The sequence below is a fragment of the Heterodontus francisci genome, chromosome 14 (genome assembly GCF_036365525.1).
Source record: "Heterodontus francisci isolate sHetFra1 chromosome 14, sHetFra1.hap1, whole genome shotgun sequence".
NCBI lineage: Eukaryota > Metazoa > Chordata > Chondrichthyes > Heterodontiformes > Heterodontidae > Heterodontus > Heterodontus francisci.
The window spans coordinates 39537339-39554392 of record NC_090384.1 but is presented as its reverse complement, the minus strand read 5'-3'; the positions used below and the strand labels follow the sequence as shown (position 1 = coordinate 39554392).

General features: G+C 44.4%; 1 protein-coding gene across 1 annotated transcript in view; it reads left to right on the top strand.

Annotated features, from left to right (window-relative positions):
• The window catches only part of th (tyrosine hydroxylase), a 70946-nt gene that overhangs the window by 31582 nt on the left and 22310 nt on the right, over positions 1-17054 (top strand). Inside the window, exons 5-7 of the mRNA XM_068046045.1 lie at positions 15242-15309; positions 15447-15497; positions 16536-16681. Of these exons, the coding sequence (XP_067902146.1) occupies positions 15242-15309; positions 15447-15497; positions 16536-16681 (265 nt within the window). The remainder of the gene's footprint in view (positions 1-15241; positions 15310-15446; positions 15498-16535; positions 16682-17054) is intronic.

Below are 17054 nucleotides of genomic sequence, written 5' to 3'. Positions count from 1 at the left end.
CGAGTGGCAGTGGAGGAGCAGAAACCAGATAGCCAACTGGATACCATCAGTAACCACCTATACTTCAGGAAATGCAGCAGCGTGGTACAGTTGGACAGCCAGCTCAGGCCCTTGTTGATCAATGGAAATGGATAGAAATTATACTGCAAATTGACTGAAGTTGCAGATGTATCCTGAGGTAGCTGGGAAGAAAAAAAAAGATTTAAATTTATATGACACCCTTCATGAGCTCAGAACATCTCAAAGTCATTAACAGCCAATTAATACATCCAAACTCTAGGCACTGTTGTAATGTAGGAAACGCGATAGCCTATTTGAACACAGCAAGCTCCCACAAATAGCAAAGTGATAATGGCCACATAATCTGTTTTTCGTTTAGTGGTGTTGGTTGATGGATATTGGCCAGGTCTCCAGGAAGAACTCCCCTGATCTTCAAAATTGTGCCATGGTATCTTTTACATCCACCTGAGAGGGCAGATGGAGCTTCAGTTTCACGTCTCAACCGAAAGACAGCATCTCTGACAGTGCAGCATTCCCGCAGTCCTGCACTGGAGTGTCAGCCTCAATTTTGTGCTCAAGACTCAGGAGTGGGACTTGAACCCACAAACTTCTGACTCAGACAAGAGTGCAACTGAGCCATTCCTGGGAAGGAACTGGAGACATATAAGTTCACTGTTATGGCCACTTTCAGTCTTATTGTTGTCTGCAGGTACGATACCAGCAGATGGCACTGTTGCCCTGGAAAAGTAGAGCCTGCAAAGGCAATTGTCATTGGACATTCCTTGTGTCTTTGCACATGGCTATATGATGAGGGTGGTGGGTATGTGCAGTCTATCTCGAATGCAGCTGCATCTGCCTCACTTTCATTCCTTTGTCCTCTTCTCCACCTTCAAAAATTAAAAGAACATGCAATCCAGTGCCCGGTGTTAAGAACTTTGATTTCAGCAATGAAAATTACAGCAAAACTGCAGATGTTGGAAATCTGAAATAAAAAACAAAAAATGCTTGGAATACTCAGCAGGTCAGTTAACATCTGACATCTGTAGAAAAAGAAACATTTAATATTTCAGGTCGATGACCTTTTCTCAGAACAAATACAGCAAAATAGTTTTAAAAACTCACTCCTTGCTTGCTCTTTAATGCAAATTTAATGTGAGTGAGCTGAATTTTGTGCTAGAGCACTTTCAAGATAATGTAAAGATTATGCCCTGGGCAAATCAGTTGGGGATGTGGCAAAACAGTTTACCAGCTCAATTTTCTAGCCCTCACTTGTATATCCATGCTGGTGAAAGGAATTCCTTTCTGTTCTTGATGGAAAGACAATTTACCTTTTTGTATACCTGCCTTCTAGTCCTCAGTATTTCTGAATACCAGTTCATATCGCAGAAATACACTCACCACAAAAGGCCAAAACAGTAATAATATATCATAAACAACGTTGTAAACTCTTTTTAGATAAAATTGCATTTTGAAGGTTGGTTTCATTACCACCTTGCACAATATTTGCAGCTGTGCTGTTCAGTCATTTCTTTACATAGCCAACAGAGGGTAACAAAGGACATGCTGTGTGATCAGGAAAATCACCAGCACTGTTGCCAGGAGGGTAAGAGTCTCAGACGGCTATAGTTCAAGTTGTCACACCACAAGAAGGTGACGCAGGATCATTCTGCGGATCTTATACGACATCTACGTGGTACAAGTAAGACCATTGCACCTGTTAATTAATAGTCACAAAACACAACTACTTTACATGGGAGATGGTCAACCTTTGTCACTCGCCAGCTCCTCCATCTGTCATTGTGCGAATCTTGAAATGGAAATTATAAAATATTATAATAAAGCAATGATTGCATGAATGAACCTGACCTTCCTCCATTTCCCGGTTCCCAATGTTCTGGTTTTCTCAAGGAATTTGTCTTTTAAGGCTAAAAAGAAGTAGCAAAGTGGGTGGACTAAAGCACGAGCCTACAGGGCCTGTGTCCAGGGGCCACAGTCAAATATGGAGCCTCCCCAACAAAATTCACCATAATGCAAAAAAATTGCAAACAATGGCAGAATCGGTTTCATTTAAGCATAGTATATTGCTATACGCTTTGCCTTATTAATGTGTGTGCACACATTCTGTGGGGCTACTTTGTATGTTATATTATATGTTTGTTTTAATGGATATGGGAAGGAGTTGTAAGAATTATTAATCTGCTCTGCCTACCAAGATTCCTCGTAAGTGAGAGGCTGGCGTGTGAGATCACAATGTCCTGGCCCTCATGTTTGCAATGATGGGGCAGTAACTCCCAACATTTCTGTCCAGCAGGAAAAGTAAGAGCAAGCTTCGAGGGCTATGGTATTCTAACAGCCATCCATGGGACTTTAGTTAAAAGTTCCAGCTCCAACCCAGATAGCCTTGGCTTCAAAATATTCCCATGTACTCTACTGTTCTAAACCATGAGAAAACACTTACAAATGTAATGAGTTCTTATGTTGTCTGATGCAACATAAATGAGATGCATGGAGTCCAGATTGCTGAAGATTTCTAAGAGGTTTATTAACCGCTAACTAGTATATACAGTACAAAGCAAATTATTTACAGAACCTTCCTCTAGGTGTTAGTTGCAGAGTGACTCTGGCTCTGAGTCGCATGACTGCATCCTGGTACATGGCTCATTAGCATACTAAGATCTTAAAGGGACAGCACTCTTAAAGGCAATCATACAACATCCCCCCCTTTTTTCCAAAGATAAGCCTCATACGCTAAAAATAAAAACACACAAAATTAGATAACAACAAAATCATTTACACAGGAATAGATATTGTGAAATTGACAAGTATAGAGGCTCGAAAGGTCATATATTGTTTTGGTGCGTCTCATCTGTTGCTGTTTTTTTCTGAAGTTTCTCCCTCTCTGCATTCCGTTTCTGTTGCTCTGCCATCAGCCTGCTAACATACTCTGTTGCTTTTCTCAAAATGATCACTTTTGAGTCCTTGTCATTCTTGGAGAGTTCCGGCACCTCATCTCGAATAGCTAACAGACAATGCTTCAACTCATTCTTCCTCTTCAGAGCATTGCGTGTCCTTTTGCCTCTCCTCATCCCCCATGTCTGAAGGCCTGGGGCTCAAGGTTGAGGACTTGTTGGGGGAAGAGTACTCGGTGTCACAGAGATATCTGTCCGTTCTGGCTCATTGTGATGCTGGCGGTTCTCTGGAGAGCAGAAGTGAAGGTGCAGCATAGTTGTGCTGTTGCTGGGCTTCCAGACTGCACCATTTGGTCAGAGTCTGTGAGTGGGTTCCAGTCCTTGGAGATTTCCGTTGGCAATGCTCTCGTGGATAGTTATGATGCTGAGATTCTTGCATGCTGGTAGTCTAGCCACTGCTGGTCCACTCATGTCTACGAGGTAGAACGTTTGTGGTTTCCATGCCGACTTGCCATAACTGCATTGCATTGTTAGTGTGCCACTGCAAGGAATGGGTGACACGTTGAATGCAGATAACTTGGCAGTTGTCAGTTGTATCATTGATTTCCAATGACTCCAATATGTTTCTTTGAGGATTCGGAGCTGGTGTCAATCTTGACCCTGAGTATATATTTGCCAGCTTTCTTTGGGCACATGATGTTAATAGCGGTGAAAGCTTCCAGTTATTTGACTTCTGCAATGTGATGTGTCAGGTTCACAATGTGGAACACTTGTTCATCTTCTGGCTGAGAATTACTCATTGAGTTTTGTCTCAGGTCTGTTTCACTGTGGACTTTGTATATCTGCTTGTGTTTCTGCAGGTCTCTCGCGCTCTCCTTGATGCTGTTGCCCTGTTGCTGTGCCTGTCTTCTGTTTGCTTGTGTCCTACTGTGACTTCTGGCTGTGCCTTTGGAACCAGATTTCATGCACAGGCGGGCCCAGTGTCCTTTTGCACCACTCGCCTTGCACAGCTCATGAAATGCAGGGCAATTTTGCCTTGAGTGGGACCAACCACATTTGCCACAAAGCTTGCTTGCTCTTTTTGACCTGGTTATCGAGCCAATATTGGCTACACCTAGTACTTGCAGATGCTGTTGTCCAGCTACAATGGCTTCATACTTCCTGCCATCTTCCAGCAGCGCATCAATGCTGTGACCTTTCTTTTTCCAGAAGAGGTCTTTCTGAAAGGCTTCAATGGGTGTTGATACAATCACCAGCTCCATTATTTGGTCCAACAGCTCAGTTTCTGAGTGGTTGCATTTGTTGCTCTTACTATGGCATCTACTGATGAACTGATCTATTGATTTCTGTGGCTGTTGCCTATAGGACATCAATTCCAGGTGGTGAATTCTAAAATTCACTTGTAATCGGAGCTGATCTTCCAGCAGTTTCCATATCTTTGAGGGATCTTTCTGGTCCTCTTCAGGTAAGCCAGAGGTATTGATTCTGTGCAACCCCTCATTTCCAACTGCTATTCGTGTTACCACAGCCTGTTATTTTTGGTTCCACAAATGCTTGGTCTGTGAAGCATAACTGCATTCTCTGTTTGAACAGTTGGAACTCACATAGGATATCCAAGGCCTTCCAATTCATGCTGGGATATTTGATATCCATATTTCTGCTGTTCTTTTGTGTTCAAACTTGCCAAGACTTGTTCTATGATTCTATTGTTTCTCCTGTTATTTATGCTATTTATGACCGGAGCAGGTGTTTGCTTGTGCTGTGTGTTTATCTTGCTTCCGGCACATAAGCCTGTTATGTGTACACAGTTGCTCAATAGGCTGTTCAATGGAGTTTTTTAAAGATTTTTTTATGTTCTTCACACTCGAGTGGTTTTGATAGTTTTTTTTATTACTGTGGCTTTGTGAATAGGAGCTCTTATTCATGCTTGAGAAGTTTAATGTTTTTTTAAAAAACTTTGGCTGCATGAATGAAGGCTCTGCAGTGATCTGCGCTTTCCCGCGCTTTTTCTAATGGATGCCTCCTGTAATGGCATCAGTCTTGCTCAGCTTGGGAAAGGAGTTGGGTCTTCCCTCTTAATTTTTATACACAGCTTTCGAAAAAAAAATTGTCTTTTGAAGGACTTCAAAGCTTTTTTTAAGCAGTATCCCTCACCTGTCGGCACAATGGCTCACCTGATTTACTTGTAGCCTGTCATTCTGTGCTATGTCTTCTACAGCTTGAGGTAAGTTCTTTTTGAGCCAGCATTTTTCTTGAACTTTCTCTCTACTGGCTGTAGGAATGGTCGTTTTCCGAGCTGTTTTAACTGTGGTCTTCAACTTAGACTTTTTTTTTCCTCACCACCGCTGCCACCATATAATGAGTTCTTTACGTTGTCTGATGCAACATAAATGAGATGCGTGGAGTGGAGATTGCTGAAGATCTCTAACAGGTTTATTAACCGCGAACAAGTATATACATAGAGCAAACTATTTACAGAGTCTACTCGGTGTTACAGTTGCAGAGTGACTCTGGCTCTGAGTCACATGACTGCATCCTGGTACATAGCTCATTAGCATACTAAGATCTTAAAGGGACATCACTCTTAAAGGCAATCATACAACAACAAATTTAAAGGTCCAAAGAACTGTGGGGATTGAAAGAGAAAACAACAATATAGAAAAAGAATGAAAGGAAGAGAGGAAAGGAAAATGGAGAAAAGCAAAGAAAATGAGAGAGAAAGAGGGAACAAGGGATAAGAGCGAACAGCTATTTGGCTGTCCCCAGAGGACTATATGGCCAACAACACTGTCTCTAACTGTTCTTAGTGAGAGGCAACGCCTCAGATTTTTGGCTTGCAAATAAATATCAGCAAGAGGCTAGAAGGGGAAGAATCTACGAGATCTTCAAGCTCCTTTACATTGGTTATAGGAGATATGGCACAGAAGACTGAAGATGACCATTTCCTCCAAGTGTATGTACTACCCTGGGCTTGTGGAAAGATTGTATTTAGTATCTTATACTACCTGCTGCTACCACCTGTATCTGACGTCAAGCAACTTTTGATCTACACGTACCTGATGAAAAGAGAGTACAATGGTTAACATTCTGAAGGCTTTTTTTAAACAACAACATGGTTCATTGCAATATAAATAATACTTACAGCTTAAATGGTGGTTTATTTAAAATAAACCATCTTTTGACATAGGGTCACTACTTTATCCAGTCCCCCTTTAGGATGGAGGATTATGTGGTCCACCATCATTCAGTAATTTATTTTGTTTTGGTCACCACCTGGTCCCTATTTGGTATCCTGAAAGTAAGAACCTGCCAAAAAGATCAATGTAACTTTTTATGATTTGTTTTCACTGAATGATAGAACAGAGTCTAAAATCCTATAAACTTTCAGCTTCGGCCCTGCAGAGCTCAGGAAGTTTACAGGACTGTACTCAGACTCAACATTCTACTGAAGCACATCGTGTACTTTACATCTGTTTCTGTGCACTCAGTTTATTATAGCTGCAGCCAATGTCTCTCTCTGCACGTTTATTGTAAGTGTGCACATTTGCTTGAGGTATGTACTGGACAGTCTGGTTTTATAGCCACGTCTGAGGAAAGTCCTAAAATGTAAAGTGGACTCCAAAGGGGATAATTTTTTAAAGGAGCCTGAACAAGGAGTGCAAACCAGAAAATTGCACATCCTCAGGATTAAAAAAATGCTGTTGGTGTGTTTGTGAAATTTCATAAAGCATTTGATAAGGCACCACATAAGAGACTAATGGTTAATATAGTGGCATGTGGAAATAAAAGGGAATATGGCCATATGGATAGGAGGGTAAACAGACTGGAAAGATACAATGAATGGTGCTCCACAGTCGTCATCTGGCTTGAGCCCTGCTTATTTTCTCTGCACATAACCAAACTGACCTTAGGAACTGAGGGAACAACATTGAAACTTGCTGATGACACCAATTTGGGAGCATATGGCAAGTAGTCATGAGGGCTGTGAAAGACTGCAGGAGGATTTAGATAGACTGCCTGATGTAGCTCAATATAGAAGAATGTGGTCATACATTTTGAAAAGTACACCTTGGATGTTAAATGATTCAAGGAGGAGGAACATTTGGGGCTGGATTAAGTGAACCCAGCGGCAAACCCGTAAGTGGGCGCTGTCGCCGTTTGTCACATGTACAGCCGGTCCACTGCAATCATGAGTCAGTCAGCCAATTATAATACAAAGGCATAGGGCCCAACCCATCATGCAGTGGAGGCGGGCTTCAAGGTGCTGAATACAGCATCAGATGACTCTGGAACAGGTGCTGGCACCTTATTTAAAGTCTTGCCAGACCTGCTTATAAAGGCCTGCTCAGGTCAGGAAAAAAAAACCCGACCCAAACCCATCAGAACCACATTGGACAGAAGCGTGACCCAGCCCTAGTCCCTCCATTTTTTTCCCGAGCCTGGCCTGACCTGACCTGACCCGACAACAGGAATGTTCACTTTACCTACCTTCCCATTCCTAATCTGCAGGAAGCTGCAGCATGAGCATGATGATGTCATAGAAACACTCACTCACTCACTCACTGCGCAGACTCAGAGTTTTCCTCCTTGACGTCCCCGACTCCCAGCTCAGGTAGGCTTTTCAACTTTTGGCACTTACTAGCAGAGCAAAATGCAATACTTACTGTGTGTGTCTGACCTGACTATATTTGCTTGGGGTTTCACGTGTGTTGACGTTTGCCATTTGTTTTGTCTCATAAAGATTTTTCATTATTCAAGTCGACATTCATTGTGGGAAAATGCTTATTCTTTCATCCTTAATTGTTAATTGCTGGCTTCACCGTTCTCCCTTATTGGGCTGCCAGTGTAAACACAGCCCTTCTTTGGTAAGTATCTCATCTGGGCCAGAGCACGTAGTTAAGCTGGGCATGATGCATGGACCCCAAATAGAAAGGAGGCGACAGACTGAATGCATTTGAGGTGAGTCTTTATTGTTTTTGCTCTAGCCATCATGTTGGCTAGAAGCAGGTAAGTATGAGATTGTCTTTAGCCCCCTTGTCGCTCAATGTGCCTAACCTCCAATGCAAGGGGTTCAACATTCAATGCTGCCTCTTCACCTCTCTCCTCTGCGTCCTCCCCGTTAGTTAGGGAGTGGTGGTCAATCATATCCATGTCATGCGAGGCCTTCCCCACTCTACACAGCTAGATTGTGCAGAGCACAGCAGACCACCATGATACACGAAACCCTTGCTGGGGCATACTGCAGGTCTCCACCGGATTGATCTAGGCAATAGAATCTCATCTTTAGCAACCCAATGGCCCGCTTGATGGTCACTCGGGTGGAGACATGGCAAGTGTTGTACCTTTCCTCAGCTGCAGTGTGATGGTTCCTCACAGGTGTCAGTAGCCATGTCTTCAATGGGTAGCCTTTGTCCCTGAGAATCCATCCCTTAAGGCGAGCAGGGGGGCCAGAAGAGCAGTGGCACCAGAAGCGGCAGCGGCGGTGTGAGGAGCCGGGGTATAAAAGCAGCAGCAGCGGTAGTGTGAGGAGCCGGGGTATAAAAGCAGTGGAGAACGAGGCCCGACACCAGAAGCAGCGGCGGCGGCAGTGTGAGTGCTTTGTTCTGTTCTGTGGACCTGCTTGACCAGCAAAAATCGAAGTGTGACGTCACAGGAGGGCTGCCAGAAGTAACGCGAGGGGTGGAAATGGCAGTCAGTGGGGTAGTATGCTCCTCCTGTGAAATGTGGGAGATCAGGGAGAAGTCAAATGTCCCTGACAACTATGTTTGCAGGAAGTGTGTCCAACTGCAGCTCCTTTCAGATCGGTTGGAGCGGCAGTTGGACTCACTGAGGAGCATACAGGAGTCAGAAAGTATCATAGATAGGAGTTTCAGGGAGGTGGTCACACCGAAGGTTCAGCAAGATAAATGGGTGACCGCCATGAGGGGCAGGCAGGTAGTCCAGAAGTCCCCTGTGGCTATTCCCCTCAATAATAAGTATGCTGTTTTGGATGCTGTTGGGGGGGATGGCCTTTCGGGAAAGCAGCTGCAGCAGCCAGGTCAATGGCACCATGACTGGCTCAAGTTGTACAGCAGGGAAGGTCAAAGTGTAGACGAGTGGTAGTGATAGGGGAGTCTATAGTCAGGGGCACAGATAGGTGTTTCTGTGGCCACGAGCGAGAATCCAGGATGGTGTGTTGTCTCCCTGGTGCCAGGGTCAAGGATGTCTGAGTGGGCACAGGGCATTCTGAAAGGGGAGGGTGAGCAGCCAGAGGTCGTGGTCCATATTGGTACTAACAACATAGGCAGGAAGAGAGATGAGGTCCTGCAAAGTGAATATAGGGAGTTAGGCAGAAGGTTAAAAAGCAGGACCTCTAGGGTTGTAATCTCAGGATTACTCCCTGTGCCACGTTCTAGTGAGGGTAGGAATAGGAGGATTAGGCAAATGAATGCATGGCTGAAGAGTTGGTGTAGGCGGGAGGGCTTCAGCTACTTGGACCATTGGAATCTCTTCTGGTGCAGAGGTGACCTGTACAAGAGGGACCGGTTGCATCTGAACTGGAAGGGGACCAATATCCTTGTGGGGAGGTTTGTTAGTACTACTCGTGAGAGTTTAAACTACTCTGGCAGGGGGTTGGGACCCAAAGTAGTAGTCTCTACGATGAGATAGTTGAGGCAAATGTAGAGGTTAAAGCAAGCAAGTCCAGTAGGCAGGCCAGGCAGTGGCAGGACAGGGAATGTGGAAGGTCTGGTAGGCTAAACTGCGTTTATTTTAATGCAAGAAGCCTTACAGGTAAGGCAGATGAACTCAGAGCATGGATCGGTACATGGGATTGTGATATTATAGCTATTACGTAAATGTGGTTGAGGGATGGGCAAGATTGGCAGCTCAATGTTCCGGGGTACCAATGCTTCCGGCGTGACAGAGGTGGAGGTAAGAGAGGAGGGGGAGTTGCACTATTGATTAGGGAGGACATCATGGCAGTACTTAGAGAGGATATCTCGGGGTGGGGGGGTGGTGGGGAACGTCCAGCAAGGCCATATGGGTAGAACTTAGAAATAAGAAAGGGGTGATCACTTTGATGGGATTATACTATAGGCCCCCCAATAGTCAAAGGGAAGTGGAGGAGCATATATGTAGGGAAATCACAAATAGGTGTAGGAATTACTCTCAGGGTTGTAATAGTAGGTGATTTTAACTTCCCTAATATTGACTGGGACTGCCTTAGTGCTAAGGGATCAGATGGGGAAGAATTTGTTAAGTGTGTCCAGGATAGTTTTCTGAAGCAGTATGTGGATGGCCCTACTAGAGAAAGGGCTACACTCGACCTCTTCTTAGGAAATGAGGCTGGGCGGGTGGTTGATGTGTCAGAGGGGGAGCACTTTGGGAAAAGTGACCATAACATTAGCTTCAAGATAGTTATGGAAAAGGATAGGACTGGTCCTCAAGTTGAAGTCCTAAACTGGGGGAAGGCTAATTTCAATGGCATCAGACAGGAACGCTCAAAAGGATTGGAAGAGGCTGCTTACAGGTAAAGGGACGTCTGGCAAGTGGGAGGCTTTTAAAAGTGAGATAGGAAGAGTTCAGGACTGGCATGTTTCTGTTAGATTGAAGGGCAAGGCTGGTAAGTTTAGGGAACCTTGGTTGACGAGGGATATTGAGGGTCTGGTCAGGCCAAAGAAGGAGGCATATGTCAGGTATAGGTAGCTGGGATCAAGCGAGTCCCTCGAGGAGTATAAGGGATGTAGGAGTGCACTTAAGAAGGAAATTAGGAGGGCGAAAAGGAGCCCATGAGATTTCCCTGGCAGATAAGATAAAGGAGAATCCTAAAAGATTCCATAAGTATATTAAGAGTAAAAGGGTAGCTAGGAAGAGAGTAGGTCCCCTTAAGGATCAGTCTGGTAATCTATGTATGGAGCCATGGGAAATGGGCAAGGTCTTAAATGAATACTTCTCATCTGTATTTACCATGGAGAAGGTCATGGAAGCTAGTGAGTTCAAGGGAGGGAACAGCGATATCCTGGAGCATATCAACATTACAAAGGAGGTGGTGTTGGAGGTTTTGAAGCGCATTAAGGTGGATAAATCCCCAGGGACTGACCAGGTGTATCCTAGGATGTTATGGGAAGCAATGGAGGAGATTGCTGGGGCCCTGGCAGAGATTTTTGTATCATCGTTAGCCAAGGGTGAGGTACCGGAAGACTGGAGGATAGCTAATGTTGTGCCTTTATTTGAGAAGGGCAGCAGGGATAATCCAGGGAACTACACATCAGTGGTGGGAAAGTTATTGGAAGGGATTCTGAGAGACAGGATTTATATGTATTAGGAAAGGCAAGGTCTGATTAGGGATAGTCAGCATGGCTTTGTGCGTGGGAAATCCTGTCTCACTAATTTGATTGAGTTTTTTGAGGAGGTGACCAAGAGGATTGACGAGGGCAGGGCGGTAGACGTTGTCTACATGGACTTTACCAAGACCTTTGACAAGGTCCCACATGGTAGATTGGTCTGGAAGGTTCGAACACATGGGATCCAGGGTGAGCTAGCCAATTGGATACAAAATTGGCTTGGTGATAGGAGGCAGAGGGTAGTGGTGGAGGGTTGTTTTTCAGATTGGAGGCTGGTGACCAGTGGTGTGCCATAGGGATTGGTGCTGGGCCCTCTGTTGTTTCCCATATATATTAATGACTTGGATGTGAATGTAGGGGGCATGATTAGTAAGTTTGCAGATGACTGCAAAATTAGTGGCATAGTGGACAGTGAAGAAGGTTGTCTAAGGTTACAATAGGATCTAGATCCACTGGGAAAGTGGGCAAGGGATTGGCAAATGGAATTTAACACAGACAAGTGTGAAGTGATGCATTTTGGGAAGTTAAACCAGGGCAGGACACATACAGTGAATGGCAGGGCCCTGGGGAGTGTTGTTGAGCAGAGACACCTTGGGGTGCAAGTACATAGTTCCCTGAAAGTGGCAACACAGATAGACAGGGTGGTGAAGAAGGCGTATGGCGTGTTTGCCTTCATTGGCCGAGGCATTGAGTAGAAGAGGTGGGATGTCATGTTACAGTTGTACATAACGTTGGTTAGGCCGCGCTTGGAGTACTGTGTGCAGTTCTGGTCGCCGCACTGCAGGAAAGATGTGATTAAGCTAGAGAGGGTGCAGAAAAGATTCACAAGGATGTTGCCTGGTTTGGAGAGCTTGAGTTATAAACAGAGATTGGATAGGCTGGGTCTGTTTTCCCTGGAGTGAAGGAGGCTGAGAGGGGACATGATAGAGGTATATAAAATTATGAGAGGCATAGATAGGGTAGATAGCCAGAGTCTGCTTCCCATGGTAGGGGTGACTAAAACTAGAGGGCATAGATTTAAGGTGAGAGGGAGGAAGTTTAAAAGGGATCAAAGGGGTAAGTTTTTCACACAAAGAATAGTGGGTATCTGGAATGAGCTGCCAGAGGAGGTGGTGGAGGCAGGAACAGTAGCAACATTTAAGAGGCATCTGGACAGGTACTTGAATGAGAAACGCATAGAGGGATATGGAATTAATGCAGGCAGGTAGGATTAGTATAGATAGGCATTATGGTCGGCATGGACGTGATGGGCCAAAGGGCCTGTTTCTATGCTGTACGACTCTATGACTCTATGACTCTATGACTGTTGAAATATATAGGCGTCATGGCTGCTTCCTGGAAAGCGGGTACACACCTGCAGGAAATGCTTTCAGTGTTCGCAGATCAGTTGAGCATTGGAATGGAGGCCCTTCCTGTGATGAATGTGGCTGGCTGCTTCATTGGAGCCGTGATGGCCACATGAGTGCAATTTATCACACCTTACACCTGGAGGAATCCAGCGATGGCCCCGAATCCGATGGCCCTCTCGGCCTGACTGGCAGGGTCGAATTGATAGTGCACATAGTCACCAGCCCTCTTGAACAGGGCATTGGTCACCTCCTTTGTTGCAGCTGTGGACTGATGCTTGGTGGACCCCACACATGTCCCCGGCGAATCCCTGGAATTATCCAGACATGTAAAAGTGCCACTGTGATCTTCAGGGCCACTGGCATAGGGTGACTACTAAATCCCATAGGTCGTAACTCACCCTGCAGTGTGGTGCATAAGTCGGTGACTGCCTCCCTGAAGAGATGTAGTCTTCGCTAACAATGCTGTTCGGACATTTGGAGGTAGCTGATTCGACTTCGGTACACTCTGTGGTGCAAGTGGTGGAGCTTCACGAGCAGGCACAGCTTCCTCCTGGCCCTCTCTCCATCGGAGACACCACATCATGCCACAGGGCTCCAAAAACACAGGCATACAGAGCACTGTCCTTGCAGAAATGAAGTTGCCTTGGCAGCTTTACCTTTGCTACTCCTCTTGGCTGTCTCACTAATGGCCCTCAGTGCTCACCCTTGCTGAGAGTCAACCCTCTCACCCAACAGTACTGCCATCAATGCAGATCACCCAGCAGTACGGTCACCTGTGCAGATCGCCCAGCAACTTGTACACCCAGTCATGCCAGCTGGCAAGACGCCCACCCATGCAGAGTGTACAGCACTGCAGGCCGACTATGGCCTCTGTTCCCCCACTTCCCTCTAACCAGCACTGGTCATGGCTGCCTCGGTGCCACCAGTCTTGAATGGCCAGGAATCCAAAAGCATGAGAGGGCCACCTATTGTCCACTTAATTCCAAGTCCCCCACTTAATTGCTTTCAACTGCATGCAAATATCTGTTCAGCAATTTAAATTACACTCCCGTCGCCCCAGGGTGGTGATGCCGCCTTGGGGTTTCCCAATACTGACTGAATCTGGATCCAGCATCACGACGTCGTATCTCCAGGCGGATGCGCCCGACGCTATTCTCCGCACCACCCCCCCCCCCACCCACCCCCACCCATGCCTCCATTCCCGCTTCAAAAGGCCTTACTAAATTCAGCCATTGATGTGCAGATATAAATGTCATTAAAGGCGACAGCACAATTAGGGAAAGCTGCAAAAAAAAAAGGAAAATTGAATCCTTTGGTTTTGTACCCAGAGGCCTAGCCTACCAAAGCAAAAAGGAAATGATTAACTTTTGCAAGACCATAGACAGGCTGCATTTAAATTTGTGTGCAGTTTGGCCATACCATGAGAGGAAGGATGCAAAAGCAATGAAAGAGTAGAGAGATGGGGGAAGTTAAGTTTTTCCCCCAGCAGACTTTAGAAGATTAAGGGGTGACTTGACATAAATCTAAGATTACGATGGCGTCTGACGCAGTCAATAGTGGTTATTGTTCCACTGGTTGGCAAGACAGTAACAGGAAATCAGAATTTAAGTTAATCAGAAAAATAATGAAAGGGTCAGAAAACAATCTTTCTCCAGACAAAAGTTAGAAGGTGGTATTCTCTGCCACAAACCATTGTCAATTCTTTTCTCATATAAAGGAGTCTGATAGTTGCTTGAATAAAAAGGAATATTAATGATTATGGAGCACAAGCAGTAGAGTGGAATTAGACTGTGACTCATGGAGAAAAACACCATTGATCAAATTGTCAGTTTCCATGCAGCAACATTTTATCATTCTATTTAATGATTTTCTCCTTCAGTGAGGTAGTGTGTTTCTACATCCTGATTCTTCACTATAGGTATAACAGAATATTAACCTACAAATTATTGTGGATAACTGAGATGCATGCTTATCATTTTCATGTGACATTCTCCTGAAGCCGTTAACTCATTTAAAATGAATAGGTTAACAGCTGTATCAAAATATTGGACACATTAATGCCATATCAACATGTAAAGAATTTGTTTGCTACTTGCTAACAGTCGTTTCTGGGCTTTAATCTCATCAGCTTTCATGCAATCGAAAAAGAGTTCTGTCAGTGTTTTGTCAAATTTAGACCTAGTGTATTTTAGCAAGAGAAAAAGTTGATATTGTCTCCAATTATTAAATTCAGTAAGGGTCTCTCCCTGGGTAGAGCCTCACTAGACAACAACCCCAATAGGAGATAGAGCTATAACACCAAAGACGTATTCTCCAATCTGTACTCCTGTCATGTGAGTATCTATACTGGGCACCTCACCTCACTGAAGTCACCCTATAATATCACTCAAAGACAGGAAAAAAACCATGGTCCACCTAGTTTACCTTCTACCATCCTGGTAGTCATATGATACAATGAAAATGGAGTTGTTGACAAATTATCGCAATCAATCTCTATCAATTAATCAACAACAGGTCCAGCCATGACCTGAAGTATACTGATGTTTTATTCCCGGTGGGGAAGAACGTTCACACAGGTTTTGCCACCTTGCTAAATGTTGGAATGTAACACTTCTGCTTTGTTCCATTATAATTTTTATTTTTTGATCATTTACTGCAGGGATACTCGGATGCTGAGTACAGGGAACGACGGAAGAAGATTGCAGAAATTGGAATAAACTATAAATAGTAAGTTCATTGTGCACTCAAGTGTCTGTGATCCCACTTCCCATTTAGTTAGAATTTGTACAGTCTCTTTCACTGACTTGCTTTGCTTATTGTGGTGATGTAAAACCATGAGTATTAACTGCTGCTTGTCTCCACAGCGGTGAGCCAATTCCCAGAGTAGAATACACCAAAGAGGAAATTGCGACTTGGTTAGTCTACTTCTGTTTTATTTTCTACTGAGACTCCTTGTGGGCAAAATTCTTCTTGTTAGTGAAAAAAAATTATTCTGAAGACAAAATGGAATAGTCGTAAGAAAGATCAAGGTCAATAAAAGGCCTCCCTGCTTGAAGTTCCCAACTTTGTGTTAAATAAGGGGTTGTTTTGTGGTAAGAGAGCACAGCATCCTTACACAAGCCAGCAGGTTGTAGTTTGTGCTAATTCACTGTCCGATACCCCTTGTGTATGTCTGTGAATTGTGGTGTCAGCGTTGGTTCAGTTATTGGACTCTTCCGTCTGAGTTAGAAGGTTGTGATTTCAAGCCCCACTCCAGTGGCTTACGTACATAATCCAGGCTGATACTCCAATGCAGTACTGAAGGAGGGCTGCACTGTCAGAGGTGCTGTCTTTCAGTTGAGACATTAAAGTGATGCCCTGTCAGCCCTTATAGGTGGACTTAAAAACTCCCACTTGAAGAAGAGCAGGGATTTCTCCTCGTGTCCTGAGCAATATTTATCCCTCAACCAATACCACTAAACCATAATAACTTATCTCACTGTGAGTGGGCCTGTGCTATGTTATCTGATCTCAGGCAGTGCCGTGGTGCATGTGCTAAATTGGCCTCAGTGCAAATGTAAGGGAGAAGGCTTTACGTTCTACTGATGACTATTGAGTAAGTCCGTTAATGGTATAGTCTGGTGTACAGCTGGCAACGTCCAATGGCCCAGTGGTATTGGAGACTCTCACAGCTGTCATTGGTCACCTGTGAATGTTGAGTTTCTTTATACAAATGAGAAGCAGTGATGTAAAACACAACAGCAGTAGTCTAGTGACACAGGTCTTCATGACACTGCTACCACATACCATGTATAATATTATCTTTATGACATTGGTAGCTTAGCAAGGTGGAACAGATCAGCAACAATGAGCAACTTGTTAGACCAGCAGTGTAGCAAAAAGGCTTGGAATGGTCTGGTGCTCACTGAGTTAAATGCAGGCATTTTTAATCTTCCTGGTGTTTTGCTATCCAGGAGAGAAGTGTACATGAACCTGAAGACTCTGTATCCAACACATGCTTGTGCTGAACACCTGGAAGCCTTCAGACTGCTGGAGAAACAATGCCATTACAACAAAGACAACATCCCTCAACTTGAGGATGTCTCCTGCTTCTTGAAAGGTTTGCACTGAGTTAAATTGTAATATCTGATCAGAGATTTAATATTTGAAATGTTTTGATTACAACAGTTACTTGTATTTATATAGTGCTTTTAATATAGTAAAATGTCCAAAGGCACTTCACAGGATCATTATCAAACACAAATTAACAATGAGCCAAAGAAGGAGACATTATGACAGGTGACACTTGATCAAAGAAGTATGTTTTATGCTGAGTCTTAAAGGATGTGGAGAGGTAAAGAAGTTTGGGGAGGGAATGCAGAGCTTAGGGTCTAGACAGTTGGAGGGAAGGGTGTCAAATGGTGGAGTGAAGGAAGGAGTGATTCATTGGGCTGAATTTGACGCCGCTCCGGCAGGTCAGTTGGTGGTGTGGG